The sequence below is a fragment of the Bubalus kerabau genome, chromosome 19 (assembly GCF_029407905.1).
Source record: "Bubalus kerabau isolate K-KA32 ecotype Philippines breed swamp buffalo chromosome 19, PCC_UOA_SB_1v2, whole genome shotgun sequence".
NCBI classification, from domain to species: domain Eukaryota; kingdom Metazoa; phylum Chordata; class Mammalia; order Artiodactyla; family Bovidae; genus Bubalus; species Bubalus kerabau.
The window spans coordinates 49,786,469-49,802,046 of NC_073642.1; the positions used below are offsets into that span (position 1 = coordinate 49,786,469).

At 35.3% G+C, this 15,578-nt stretch overlaps 1 protein-coding gene across 20 annotated transcripts in view; it reads left to right on the forward strand.

The window, feature by feature from the left end:
* The window catches only part of LOC129634253 (melanoma inhibitory activity protein 2-like), a 72,025-nt gene extending 60,492 nt beyond the window's left edge, over positions 1–11,533 (forward strand). For 13 of the 20 annotated variants that reach the window (XM_055556336.1, XM_055556341.1, XM_055556333.1 and 10 more), the window contains 4 exons: positions 4,870–4,992; positions 8,922–8,992; positions 9,649–9,883; positions 10,968–11,533. In XM_055556336.1, coding sequence (XP_055412311.1) covers positions 4,870–4,992; positions 8,922–8,992; positions 9,649–9,883; positions 10,968–11,134 — 596 coding nt within the window. In that variant the 3' untranslated portion in view covers positions 11,135–11,533. The remainder of the gene's footprint in view (positions 1–4,869; positions 4,993–8,921; positions 8,993–9,648; positions 9,884–10,967) is intronic. The other 7 variants (XM_055556350.1, XM_055556338.1, XM_055556335.1 and 4 more) reach the window with 1 other exon arrangement.
* The last annotated feature ends 4,045 nt before the right edge of the window (positions 11,534–15,578 follow it).

The following is a 15,578-nucleotide window of genomic DNA, read 5'->3' on the forward strand; positions in this document are numbered from 1 at the left end:
ATTACAACATGTTTATTTGCTGATGGGAATAATCTAAGATCAGAAGAGAAATTGATGATGTATGGGAGAGGGTATAAAAGTACACAAAAAGAGTGGGATCCAGAGGGTAATTAAGAAATTAGATAGTGTTTGAATAACTTTGTAAAAGGAAGGAAGGCGGAGCAGCTGGGTACAAACGTAGAGGCTGGGTGAGGGTAAGTGAGTGTGTTTAGTTGCATCAAGTTCCTTGATGTGTAAGATCATTAACTTGGGATAGGAGAGAAAGGGAGGGGGTTGTCAGAGATTTGGAGGGAGAAAAAGGTACACAGTAGCCATTTAGGAGAGTGAAAGAATTTACATGTTAGTGAAATGTGGTATGATTACAAGGCAATGTTGAGTATCCAGTTGAAGTTTATGATCGTAGATTTGAAAGAGACCAGTCAATACTATAGGCTTCCCAGGTGGCGCTAGTGGTAAAGAACCTGCCCGCCAATGCAGGAGATTCAAGGAACATGAGTTCGACCCCTTTGTTAGGAAGATGCCCTGGAGGAAGAAATGGCAACTCATTCCAGTATTCTTGCCTGGAAAATCCCATGGACAGAGGAACCTGGGCTACAGTCCATGCAGTCGCATAGAGTTGTATGCGACTAAGCATACAAGTCAATACTATATTTTAATATAGTTTGTAATTATAAAAAAATTAATTTATCATTACATCTACTTTGGGATGCTTACTTTGTGCTAGATGTTAAGAGCTTTATATTAATCATTCTAACACTCTTAAATTTATTATTCCCATTTTACAGGTGGAGGAAAAAAAACAAGAAGTTAAAAAATAGCATAATCCTATCACCTACCAGAATTTACATATTAATATTTGTTTCATATATATATACATATGTATGTGTGTGTGTATGTGTAGCTGTGTGTCAGAGAAAGAGCATGGGTAAATAAAACTAATATAAACTATATAAGTTGAAGTCTGTTCTGTTTCCTTCACAGCAGGTGGATTCCTTACCCTCTGAGCCACCAGGGAAACTCTTCTGTTTCCTTTCCCAAGGTCAACCTTCTTTCTCAGAGACAATTACTCATCAGTTTAATGTTTGTAAACTTATAGTCTATATATAATTTTTTAAAAATTTCTATTTTATCAAGTTTTTGTCAGCATATGTTCCTGATTTCTTTCCATTTTAATAAAAAATTTATTATTAAATTGCTGTATTTAAGTATATAAATATACCACAATATATTTATCCAGTCTTATCCATTTTCCTCTGATGAACATTCAGGGTGTTTTCAGTGTTTCACCATTACTAACAGTGCTGAAGTTAACACTTGATTTTTGCACATATGTTCTTTAGAGATGAGCCCAGGTTATGGAATTGCTGGGAAGTAAGATACACATAGTTTCAGTTTTAATAGATGTTGCCCTTGGTCTTCAAGAGTGGTTATGTGTGAAGTATTTGAGAGTAGCTGTTTCTTCAATACCTGATGTAAAACTTTTAAAAAGTATTTCCAGCCATATGAGTTAAATTTTTTCTCATTTTTCTTTGATTGATTTTTTTACAGTTCCTTCATTATTAGTGAGCTTGAGCCTCTTTTTATGTTTATTGGTTATTTGTATTTACTTCAGTAGATTGCCTGATCCATTTCTCTTTTGCTTGATAGGAATTCTTAGTATCCTTTGAATGCTAATCTTCTATCTTTTATAAATATTTTCTTGGTTTATTGTTATGTAGGTTATTGTTATATATCAAAAACCAAAAGTTTTCTATTTTTTTTAAGGGAAGTTAATCCATTTTTATTTTTACTGAATTTTTTTTCTTTAGAACCTGTCAATATCAAAAAGATACTGTTTTCTTCTAAAAATGTAAAATTTTGATTTTTTTAGGTCTTTAATATGGGTTTTATTTTGGTTTTAGTGTTTAGTTGAAGAGTTTTTTTCCCCCCATGGATAGACAGTTGTTTTAATACTGTATATTTATTTATCAATTTGAAATATTACTTTTATCTTAAATGTCCATATTTGCATATGTATGTTTCTTAGACATTTTCTCTGTACCATTGGCCTCTTTATTCCAGAGCCATAATCTATCCATATTGATGGTTTTATCAGCTACTTTCTGGAAGTTTTACTTTTATTTAATTCTTTAATCATTAAATTAAATTATTTCTTCACATTCTGAGTAAAGATGCTTATTGTACTTGATTAGTGAACAGTATTGAAATTAAAAAGTGCAAATCCTTTATCCATCTGTATAATTCTCTTCTCAACCACATTAATGTTCTTGTTATGTGATAGACCCCCAGTTATTAAAGCTACTGAAGGAACTATTATAAGCTGAGATTTGTTTTGGAATGAAAAGAGATGAATAACATTTTTGTTTAAACTAGACATTGTGAATTTTATTGTAATCTTTATTTTATGAAATTGCTTCACGGTGCTCTGTATGGTTCTTCCTCCTTTTTTATTTGTTTTTTTTTTTCCCCTGATTCTTTTCCTTCTCCCATTCTTTCTTTTTAATCATCTCTTCTCTGAGAAGGCTGGTAGAAAACAAAGGTAGGCAGTCAAAAGAGAAAGGAACCCTTCATGTACTTATTTGTATTTTAGTCTATCATTGGTCATATGCTTTCCATGTAGTTTTAATACATTAAGTATATGTGTCTGTTTAAGTATGTACATATACATGTATATGTATATTTGAATTTGACTAGAATATCATTCTAATCAATACCAAATATCAATATCACTCGTTCGTCCTTTCTTATTTTTCTTTTGGGGCAAGCTTTACCTCCTCTGTGGCACCGTTTCTGACTCCTCCAGTCAGAATTAGATAGACCATCTCTCATATTATTTGTATGCCCTTTTATTTAAGACATGATTTGTTTTTGTTTCATCATCATAAGGACACAGATTGTATTAAAACCAACTTTGTATCACTAATGCCTGGCACATAATAAGAGCTGGTAGATTTAAGAGTGGATTATTTTCCTAGAGGAGGGCAATGTGTAACCTATGGTCAGTAAAACAGAATACTTACAGCAAAATCTTGTATTTCTCAGGTTACTGATATTGTGGGGATGTATTTTAGAAGCTAAATAATGATATGGTATCTTGAGACCTGATTTTAAGAGAGTTGGAAAGTCTGCCATTTAGTTAATTCTGTGTTTAAAGTAGGGAAAACTCAGTTTAGACCTCAGTGGTTGGTATTGGCCTTTTCTCCCATGGGGCTAATTCAGATGGTTATGACAACTCTGAAAGAGGGAGGAAATGAGCTTCAAGACTCTCTGAATCTTTCTTTCCTAAGTCACATCCCTTGACCCTTGCTGCTGCTGCTGCTGCTAAGTCACTTCAGTCGTGTCCAACTCTGCGATCTCATAGACGGCAGCCCACCAGGTTCCTCTGTCTCTGGGATTCTCCAGGCAAGAATACTGGAGTGGGTTGCTATTTCCTTCTACAATGCATGCATGCATGCTAAGTCGCTTCAGTTGTGTCCAACTCTGTGCGACCCCATGGACAGCCACCCACCAGGCTCCTCTATCCACAGGATTCTCTAGGCAAGAATACTGGAGTGGGTTGCCATTTCCTTCTCCACTTGACCCTTGAGAACTCATTAAATATAATTTTCTTCATTGACTCCAGTTGATGTCAGATGGTATCCTTGGCTTTTTGTCTGTAAGGTCCCAAGGGACTGAGTCATATAACAAGTATGTATGGAGTTCACATTATATTCACCTAGGACAGTCATGGAAGGTAGTATGAGACCATATCTATTAGGATGGGAGAGAGTGAAATAGGGTAAAAAAAAGTTATCCCCTTTGTCCTCTGCCATATTTTTTTAAATAGTATTATTACTTATTAACTTTTGCCAGAATCTGGTTACTTAAGGAAACTTCTGGCCCTTCCCTCCCACTGTAGCAGTGTCTTGAAGAACTTCCACCCCTAATTATTCAGATAGAGGAAGACAAATACTGCAGGACGTCACTTATGCGTGGGCATCTAAAAATGTAGAACATGTAGAAAGAGAGTGGACCAATGGCTACCAGGGGTTGGGGATGGAGAAATGGGTAGATGCTGGTCATGTTCTCTACCATATTTTTGAAGATTGGCAAAAGCATCCTTAATCAAAGTCTACCATCACCTAACAGAGATGAGATAGACTACCTATATTTTTTCAAGAATGAGGAGTTATACAAGGACCCATGAATTATTACCATTTTGTCATCATAAATGACAAAGGAGGCTGACTGTAGAAGCACTTGAGTTAGAGTCTGTGCCTAAATTTGTGTCCACCCAAATGTCCTTAATCTGAGCATTGTGAACCTTCCATTCATCTGTTGAGTCAGAGATCTTTCCTTTTAGTTTTGGAGGGATGCTAAATTCTAAAATGTTGAAGTTACTGAAAATTTGATTACTTGATGACCTCACTGATACTGTTGCTGCTCTGGTGACTATTTCTTTTATCATTATCAGTTCTGCTAGTTCTTACTATGTTTACAGCACATTCATCTTTTCTTTGTTTACTAGTAGATAGCTCCTTGAAGCCTTTTTTTGATTTATTGATGTATCCACTTCCTTCCACTATTATTAAAATTAAAGTTAAGTCTATCTATAAATATATATATGTAACTAAATTCTGTTCATATATTCTCATGTACATGTAGTAATGGAAACTTTCAAACTCCAAGGTGTCATCATATTTGTGTTTACTAAAAAGCAAAATTATTGCTTTAAGTAAAGTGTGTAGTTTTCCTAAAATTGTTTACTATCATCTACCAAGAATATGTGTCAAAGTATTTTAGAGAGAAAAATTCTATGTTCAATGTATTAAATTTAAGGAAACTTGATTTTTATCTTTAATGAAGATATTTTAAAAACATGTTTTTTAGGCCAGCCATATCCTGATCCAGTTCTTCTTCTACAAAGGCAAGACAGATTTTATTCTAATTCTGGTAGACTTTCTGGACCAGCAGAACTCAGAAGTTTTAATATGCCATCTTTGGATAAAACAGGTAAGAAATAATCTGTGTGTATATGTGTTTTTTAGTAATGAAGGCATACTAAAGAACTGGAAGCTGCATAAAGGACTAATATAATTGTGATTTCTGCTTAGCTCTTAAGGTCACAGTTTCTTTCCTGAGAACTTCCTGGTTTTGTTTCTTGCTGTTTTGTACCCATCCATGGCATCTGTACATGTGTTGGTGGTTGGTTTGAGCACTATTGCAATGACTTTATTCTATGTACCTATGGTGGTAAATTTTACTGTGTTCCACGATTAATTTTCTAGTTTTTCCAGTCCACTTTACATAAATCCTGTGTAGTTATCAGAGAAATTAAGCTGTGTGAATGATATGTGAAAATCAGAGAAATAATTTGAGTGCATGCTCTGTTGATGGGTTAATCAGTTACCTTGTTTAAATTTTTTATGTTTAGGTAGATTTAACATTTACTGAGCAACCAATGATTTGTCTGGGGCTCATTTGCTTAAACCACCTCATAGCAACCCATTGAAATTGGGAATTACATACACCCAATGTATTTTAGAAGTACATAACAAAAGATTAAAAGTAGAAAATGAAAAATTTATGGGTAAAAGATTTCCTCAGGAAAGGGTATATATTTTAGGAGAGGGAAATTATCCAGTTGGAATATGTATTATTTTGGAAAATCATTCTTCTCTGAATAATAAGCAAAGAAGGAGACCTATGGCCTGGCTTTCTGTTATTATAATTATTTCTGTTTGGTGTTTAAAATTGTTTTCCCCCATTAATTCAAGCTTAATGTGAATGAAAGTATGTGTGATTAAACATCTGTTTCTAAACTAATGCTATTTAAAATTTTTCACATTTTTGTTCATTTTTTTGCAATTGAACAATATTCAATTTAGCAAGTAATTTTTAAGTTCTTTCACTTTAGAAGGTACACTACATGACATGGTAGACAATATAATTATAGTAAGGTATAGTTTTTAGCTCTAAGGAGCTAATAATTACTAATAGAGGAGAAAGACAGATATATATGCTTGACTGATACTAGTCAGAATGGTAAGTCCCATTAGAGAATATGTTATGTTCACAGAAAGTGAAAATGCCCTTATAGTTGAAGGATGAGGGAAAACTCTGTGAAAGAGGTGGCATTTGAGCTGCTTTTAGGGAATTTGAAAATTTAGTTAAAAGGTAAAGGTCTGTGCCAGTAATAATGAAGAGTATAAGCAAAAATAAAGAAAAGAGCATGAGTTATTGATGGGTAATGCCTGTAAAACTAAGATATGAATCCCTTGATCTTATGAGGGTTAAATGAGTTAATGTGGGTGGAAGTATTTTGTAAGCTGAAAAATTTCTATATATATGTAATGTTTTGTTATTGATTTATCAGTGTATGGTATTTACATGAAGGAAAGTGGTGTGAAATGGTTGAAATACATTAAGTAACACTAGTGCTCAGTAAACATTTATTGAATGAAATGAATGACCTCATTTCATCTTTACAATAAACCTGTAAAGTAGATACTATTACCCTTATTTTACAGATGAAGAAACCAAGGCTCAAAAAGGTGCTAAAGAGCTCAGGTAGGAAGTGTTAGAGCTAGGATTTGATACCCTGTCTGACTCCAGAGCCATGGTCTTGATCCTTAGGCTTTACTGAAATAAGAGGCTAGTGGATCAGTTTAGTGCCTCAGCCCTGCCATTGATGCACTAAATATCTTAGACTGTTTACCGTTTGACAGGCACTGTGGTAGCTGCTATGTTTCAGTGGTGAATAGGAGGTCACATTCCTTATACCTGTGGTCTGTAGGCAGTTGCACTATATAGTGACAAAAGTAACAAGTGCAAAATGTTACGGGAGCTTATGGGCCATGAGCCACGAACCTAGATGAGAAGTGGTGATGTTTTGAATGTAGAGTTGTCAAGGAAGTCTTTTTGGAGGAAATGATGGATAAGCTGAGAATTAAAGGAGGAATTAGCTGGGCCAGATGATGTTTGATAATGTTCTGGGAGGAGAGAATAGCATATTTAGAGACACAGGTAGGATTGCCTTGTAAATATGGCTGCAGCATGGAGTGGAAGTCAGAATATTGAAACAAGTAGTGTAGAGGTAAGCAGTGCAGTTTTCAAGGCCTTGCAAACCTGTTCAGAAATGTTGGACCTACTTGTGGGATAATGGGAACACGTTAAAGGGTTTTAAATGGAGAATAATCAGATCAGACCTGCATTCTGGAGAAATTATTCTGATTGTGTTATGGGAAATAGATTAGAGGGAGTGGTTGAGATTGGAGAGAGGGTAACTTTTTAGAACACTGTGACAGAAATCTGCATGGATGATGGTGGTGACTTAGCTGAGCAGACAGAAAGATGTGAAGAGACACAGAGCTAGTATAATTGGGAGGACTTCAGATTGAATGGAATGAGGGAGGAGGGGGAGTCTTGGCAGATGCTGGCTTCTTGGCTAAGGCATGTGGGCCATTCATTGTTGTGAGACAAGGAGCAAGAAGCAGTATAATGTTTGATGGGAAATATTTTAAGTTAACTTTGAACTTAAATGAGCTGCTCCTGTGATACAGCTGCAAGGTTATTCAAGTAGGCACTTCAAGCTCGGAAGTCCTGGGGGAAATATCTAGATCTGACTTAAACTTCTGGAAGTACAGTAGTAGTATACATCAAATTCGAGCTGTAGAATGGGTGAAATTTCTCAAGGAGAGAATGAGAGGAGAGAAGGCTGAGGGTGGAACTCTGAAGAGACCACCCCTGAAGAGTCATGGAGCCCACTGAAAAGACTGAGAATGAGCAGCTAGAAAGGAGAGGTGGAGAAGGTGCCCTCCCAGAAAGTGAAGGCTGAGAGGATTGAAAGAGGGAGGGAATAGTCAACAATGTGAAAAATTACATTAAATAAGAACTGAAAGTTCTATTTTAATTGAGGGGAAAAAAGACATTTTATCTTGGGCGATACAATTTCAGTGGAACAGTGTATGCTGCACATAGATTGAGTACAATTGAGAGACAAAATGGGAGGAATTCTGAATAATATATATAGAAAAACTTTTTTTTTTTTTAAAGAAGAACAACTTTTGACTGTGAAGGGAAGCGATAGCTGTAAGGGGGTTCTCTTTTTCTATCTAATTTTAAAATAGTAGTTGGGAGAGACCTGCTCATAGGATAGGTCTAGCAGAAAGGGTGGAGGGAGGAAACAGAATGGAAGATCCCAGTGGAAGCTCGAGGCAGGGGACTCTGAGTACAGAACCAGGCTCTTAGATTGTCTAGAAGAATCCTAGGCAGGTGAAAAATGGCCAATAGGATAAAGACGCTAGTGACTGGCTGTTAGCAGTGGAGTCTCCGAGATCAGCTAATTAGGGAAGGACATGAAGAAAGGAGGAAATTGAGAGATCAGAGGACTGGAAGCTTCAGTGATACCCAAGGACACGTATAGTGAGAGTAATGAAATGAAAAGGCTGGGAGGGGACATGTAGTTGTGGTCAGAGAGGGTTGTTTACATTTATGTTCTCAGAGCCTGTGCAATTCTTGATGATAAAGCCCAGGAACATTTATTTAGAAACAGTGGCTAATGCAGTTGCTAGTCTATGTTATGTGATGGAAGAATAAGGAAGGAAAGATGAGAGAGAAGGGAGGAAGAAAGGAAAGGAAAGGAAGGCAGGAGGAAAAGGAGGTGGGGAGAGGAGAGGAATGCTGTCTCCTGGAAGCTTCCTTAATGAGGCAGCTTGCAGGATTATCTAGGCACGTGGTGGGGAAACCACAAACACATGCCTTTACAGAACTCTGAGTCTGCCGAAAGTTCACGGACTTCAAGCTGTCCTTGTGGCCCTAATACAGGATGCTGGTGTCAAGCTGGCTTATGTGCCAACAAGGGGAGTAGGGATAATCAATGTCCTTTGTGATCAGAAGCTATAAGAATGGTGTGATAAACCATGTATTTTTCATGATTTAAGTTTTAATTTTAGATGGGCCAGTATCTTCAGAAATGGAATCCAGTAGAAATGAAAGCAAAGATGATCTTGGTGTAAGTATTGAAAGTGGAATTGTATCCATGTATTCAGGATCTTTCTAATCTCTTGGTTTACTAGAATAGTAATTTAGCCAGCATCTGGTTTTTTGATTAAAAGCTGCTGCTTTCTTTTTGACAAATGTACTTCATGCTTTGCATTATAGCTATTTCCTTTCTGGATTGTACCCCATGGTGATAAAGTACAATGTACAGACTCAAGGCTTGATTTAGTTTATATAATTAAACAAGAACTTGAATTACCTCTTGGACTTTCATCTTAAATCTAGCTGGTTTAAAGTATGTTTTTTGTTTACTATGCTTACAATCTTGGTTTTTGGTCACCTTGAAAATCTTAACATAAGCTTTTTTTTTTTTTTTTAGTATATGCTTGATAAAAGAATGTATATTTTGGTACTCTTGGGCTAGTCTTATGTTTTATTTTTAACTGGACAGTTGCTTTGTTGGTTAAAGCTGTTTTCTGTTAAGTTAATAAAATATTTATGATAGCTCCATCTGATGTAGAAAACGGAATCTTTCTCTGGAGTCTTTTATGGTATCATAGACTGCTTTCTGTCTAGGTGCCTAGATGCCTTCTTTTAAGCCTAAATTTATAAGGAAAGCTATTGCAAACTTTGCTATTGCAGTGACTGCCCTATGTCAATTTGTTGTAGAATTTAAATGTTCCCGATTCATCTCTTCCCATTGAAAATGAAGCAACTGGACCTGGTTTTGTTCCTCCACCTCGTCCTCCAGTCAGAGTTCCATTGTTTCCAATGGATACAAGGGGTCCTTTCATAAGAAGAGGGCCTCCTTTTCCTCCACCTCCTCCAGGAAGCATGTATGGAGGTCCCCGAGATTATTTTCCACCAAGGGATTTCCCTGGCCCACCACCTCCGCCATTCGCAAGTATGCATTATAAAGCTTTATATATGTCTTATAGAGTAGATCAGAAACATTCATTTTACTTTCTATTCATGAAGTAATACAATGGAGGAAAGTTTTTCTTATCTTCTGTAAGTATAGCATTATTTTTCCAAATTGGAAAGATTGCCAGCCATCAGTAATGAGGCTTCAACTTGATTCATCTTAATAGATGTAGAATTACTTCTGTGTTTCAGAAACCAAGAGAATCATTGGCTTTTTGCAACAGTCTTATGTTAAGACTAAAATTATTTGTATCTTATTAGACAGAAATTGGGTCAATTAGTAAAAATAATTACAGTTTATATTTCGCATTAAAATGACTGGCTAAAGTATTTTAAAAAATCTTTTAAAATCTTTTTTCATAAGTAGCTCCCATGCAGTCCTACTTATTTAAAACCTAGAATGTGTTTATCATCATGTTTGGATTAATTGTTGAATTTATTAAAATTCCTCACAGCCTCACATTTGAGAAAAGAAATAATTATTGCTTTTATGACTATCTGTTCCCATTTAGAACTACAGGTTTCAGCAGAACAAATACATGGTTAACAAACACTAGGAAAAAGCCTATCGTTTGCCTGAGAGTCATTCCTTTCCTCATTCCTCCTCTTTAAAGTTTAGAGTGAACTAAAATGAATTTTATTTGAGGAATTTCAAGACAGTTTTTGATATAACTGTAAATATTTTAGGATACTGTCAAATTAGATTTGGGAATTACTGATCTTAATTTTAAGTCTGGTGAAATTTACATTACATGAAAGCTTTTTTGAGAGTAAGTTACTCTATTTTGAAAGAATTCTCCTTTTTAAAAAGTGTTAAGATGTTAGATTTTCATAGGACAAAAATCTGCAGCTAAAATGAATGATATTCCTTTTAATCACGTTTAGTTGAAGAGCATATGTTTTTCTCAGTGTTGTAAAAATTCATTTGTTAAATCAGATAATTATTCTGGTGTCATCTTTTGAAAATAAAGATAGGTACGGGAAGTTATAAGCTATTGATTTATTGGGGCCATAATGCAGGTGCTGAAAGTTAAAACCTGTCTTTTACCAATCTCTTTGAACAGTGAGAAATGTCTATCCACCAAGAGGTTTTCCTCATTATCTTCCCCCGAGAGCTGGATTTTTTCCCCCACCCCCTCATCCTGAAAGTAGAAGTGAGTTCCCATCAGGGCTGGTTCCACCTTCAAATGAGCCTACTACTGAGCATCCAGAGCCACCGCAAGAACCTTGACCATATTGTTGGTCTCTCTTCAAAAGTAATTTTGACTTCTCTCTCATTTTCAGTTTAAGTAACTGCTGTTACTTAAGTGATTATACTTTTGCTCAAATTGAAGCTTAATGGAATTATAATTCTCAGGATAGTATTTTGTAAATAAAGATGATTTAAATATGAATCCTATGAGTAAATTATTTCCATTTTATTTTGTTCTAGGTGGTATAATTATTTTAATTTAATTCATCCACTATAACATAAACAATAAAGAGAGTTTTATATATGTAATCTTGCAGTTGGGGATATTTTAAACTCCAAAGGCTGTGTGTCTTTATGCCAAGAACTGTATTTACTATGGTTGCAGGCAAATGTGAAAGTAACTTTATGCCTAATTAAATAAATTTTGATTGATTTAAAGACTTGATTGGCATTGATAATAATAAAATCAGCTAGTTTTTTCATAAATATGGCTCCATTAGTTAGTTTTTTTTTTACTTCTACCAATGGCTTTGAGGCTAAAAATAATATTTTTTGGATCTTTCCCATTCAGTTATCTTAACCAAAACTGTGCCCTTTTCTTATACATAGACATGAATGACCCAATGCAAAAAGTTAGTACACTAAAGATCATATTTTAAAATCAGGATATTGTCTAATGGCAAATTTTAGAATTTGGATATTCTTAGTTAATTCACCGATTTCCTGTGCAGCTTTATTTCTTCTTGTTTTTCTCTTCATTTGTAAGGTATTTCCTGTTTGTAGTGGGAGTGTTGAGATTTACTCTAAGAGAGCTGTATTGGGGCAGTGTGTCATTTTCAGCTTTGGACTCAGTGTCTTTTGAACGTCTCTGTAACTCGGGTTTGTATTCTGTTGTTGGTCATCTTGCACATTAATATGATTATAAAAGGAAAGGCAATTAAGTATAGCTAATATTACACTGTTTATATTGAAAAGTTGATTGGTTTTAGTTGTTTACTTGGATTTTTTCCTTCAGTGCCAAGAGACTGAAGATTAACTATTTTTGAACAAAGCAGTGATGCATTATAATTGGAACACTTCATACCAGCATTTCCCCAGATGTTCTTTGAAATGCTGTCCTTGTGAGGCATTTACACTCCCTCTCCATTCTTACCCCTGCCATAGAAAAAAGGCTAAAAAGAAAGGCTCCGTGTGAAAATCTTGGATAAAATAATAAGTAGAATGAGAACCAAAAAGCATCATTATATTCAGTATTAAAAGGCAGCCTTCAGAAGGAAATAAAGACTATTTTTTTTTTTTAAGTTGGAAAGGGAAAGAAGAGAAATGTAAGAGGAGTAATGTGGAATGTTCTAATCAAGTAAATAAAATTTTTTTGCCCTGGGGTAGGAAAGACTTGACTTGGCTTAAGACAGGAGAGAGGAGAAAGCAAATCAAACATAACAGAGAGAATGGCAATAAACCACGGAGGCAGATGAGAGCATGGTGGAAGGCAGGAGACTTGGTATGGGCTGAGTGGTCTAAAATACAGAATAAAGGAACATAATTAGTTTAAAAATACATTTTATTAAGGTAATATAAACAACTGGGAAGAAATCAAATAATAGAATTTAAGGATCAATTTCAGTTTTCCCCATTTATTCCTTATGCCCAGTTATACATCCTAGACATTTTCTCTTTTGACTTTTTTTTTCCCTTTTTAATTATGGTGATTTTAGAATTTTAGAAGATATACATATAATCTATGAACTTTTATTAATTTGTATGTGTATTGATTCCTTGAGATGAAAAATTGGGACTTAATGTACTTGTACTATTCTCATCCCCATTTTCCTTTCTTCTTCATGTTTGATATTTATCCCAGTTAAAGTTTTCTATTGTTGCTTTCATAATTTTTAATGTATTTAAGCCTCTATTAGTATATTTCTCTCTTTTTAAAATTATTTATTTTTGGCCATCCTGGGTCTTCGTTGTTGTGTGGGCTTTTCTCTATATTTTAGGAATATATCCCTAAAGAATTATCCTTTTTCCCCTGTCCCCAAATACCCTGTCTTATAGGGTTGTTATGAGAACTATATAAAATACTTTATTGTGAAGTAGTTAAAATTATGCTTGGTACACAGTAAATATTCATTTTCTATCAGTCATGATATTTCTTAGCTAATAACTGTGTTTTCTTAGAAAATTTCACTTATTTCTTGATTAAAATCCATTCTTTTAAACACAAATATTTATTTTAACCATCTTGTGTGAAAAGATTTCCAAGATATGTTAAGTGTTCTATTAACTCACTACAGAGATATTTTGAATATATTTTTATATTGTTTCAGGGTCATTGCATTTATCATTACGTTGTATTTAAAGCTTGTTATGGGGTTGTTCAGGTCTATTTCAAGTTCCTTCACAATAATTTAAAATTAGTTATATTCTTTTTGAGGATTGTAAACTTCTGCCTTCCACACTCATTTGTTCTCTCCACTTCTAATCTACTGGAGACCAAGAAACAAACAGACTTATCAGAATTATGCTGAACGTAAGAACAAATGAGCTGGAAGGAAACACGTGGCTCTACTGAATTTGATGCCTTTAAGTACAGGGAATAATCTCCCAGAAACCTTTTCTATTCCCTTGTGGATTCTTGGCCATACTCCAAATAGCTGAGGTTGTTTTCTGTAACAATTATGTAAAGAATACTCCTTTACCTAGACAGCAAATTTAACATTTGCCTTAATTTTTTTCAAGAAAAAAAAAAAAAATGTTCCCGATACAGTTGTCCTCATGCTGAAGAGGTAAGTATTCTTGTGAAAAGAGTGTGAATGGTTTTTGTTTTTCTGGGTAAATGTGTTTATGTATAGTATATAGGTTTATTTTTCCTGCCTTTCAAAAATGTACATCAATAACATCTTTATACATATACACACACACACACACACACACATCCTTTAGAAGTTGGCTTTTTTGAGATCCATCATGTTAATAAATGTAGGTCAAGTTAGTTCATTCTGACCACTGTGTGGTTTTCCACTGTGTGGCTTTGCCACAGTAGCTCTATTCTGTTATTAATGGTCATTAGGTTGCTGCCGATTTTTCATTGTAAATAATGTGGAAATAAGCCTGCTAATATTTCTTGTCACAGAAGCTATAGTTTGCAGACTGGGATACACCCCCTGAGGGGCTTCCCTGGTAGTAAAGAATCTGCCTGCGAATGCAGGAGACACAGGTTTAATTCCTGGGTCAGGAAGACCCTTTGAAGGGAATGACAACCCACTCCAGTATTTTTGCCTAGGAAATCCCATGGACAGAGAGAGGGCCCTGGCGGTCTACAATCCATGGGGTGGCAAGAGTCAGACACAACTTAGTGACTAAGCACCACCACCAGCCCCCCGGAGTATGGTAAAATATCTCCAAATGTTGTGCAGGTATGCTTCTAGGAAAATTCACAGAATTCACCTGTGTATACTGCTTAAGGCTATTCTGCCTAGAAAGAACTTGTGAACAGGGTGCAGGTTCTCCTTTCCTTTTCTTCGTTTTGCAGGTAACCCTTCTCCCATGTATGAAATGAGCACATACCTTTAACCTTCTAGTCTTATGATGATGCATCAAACTAAGGTGTGCAAACCTATGGAGCTAAAGACAGTTTGAGATATTGGTGATATTGGTGTCAGTGATGAGAATAATTAATGATTACTTTCAACTGTTGACCTATATATAAAATAACTTTTGATAATAGGACAGTGCTTTGTTTGGTCCTGAAAACTCAGAAGTTGAATGAGTGATATTGTTGTAACAAAACTTTCTTCTCAGCTACTTATATATGTGAAACAAATTTTTTACCACTTGTGTTTATAAAAATGAAAATAGAAATAGAATGGATGATGGACCGGACTCATTTTCAGGAACAAGTAATAATATTTGTATTTTTGATCAATTATATTTAATAGGTATAAAATCTAGGACAAAAAATGTAATGGCTTTTAAGAAAAAAAAATCACGTTAAAACTTTTTTGTTGCAGAAAATATGTTAAGTAATCAATTAAAAACTAACAAAAGGACTAGATTTGCATAAAAAGCTGTGGCATAGTTGAAAAGGATATATGTAGCAGTCTCGATCAAATCAGAAGACAAAGCACACAGTAGTTTGAGCAGGAAAAGCTTAATATAAAGAATTATTACTATGATAATAATTGTAAAATGTGAGGAAACTGCATATGGCCCCTTCAAGCTGAGGGGGCAGTCATGGTAGGACAGACTCGGGAGGGCTTCAGTCGTCTTTGGTGAAGGTGTGTTTCAGCCCCCAGGACAGCAGGGATCACTGGTTCCACAAGGCCTGAGCCAGTCTGGAGATGCTCAGCAAGCAATAGGCCAAGCAGGGTGCAGGTGGGGAGGAGACCGACAGCAACTGCTGGCACTGCGTGTGCAGTGGGAGTGTGGACACCAGGGATGGAGAGGCCTGCAGAGCCAGTGTGTGGGTCACATGTGACATGCA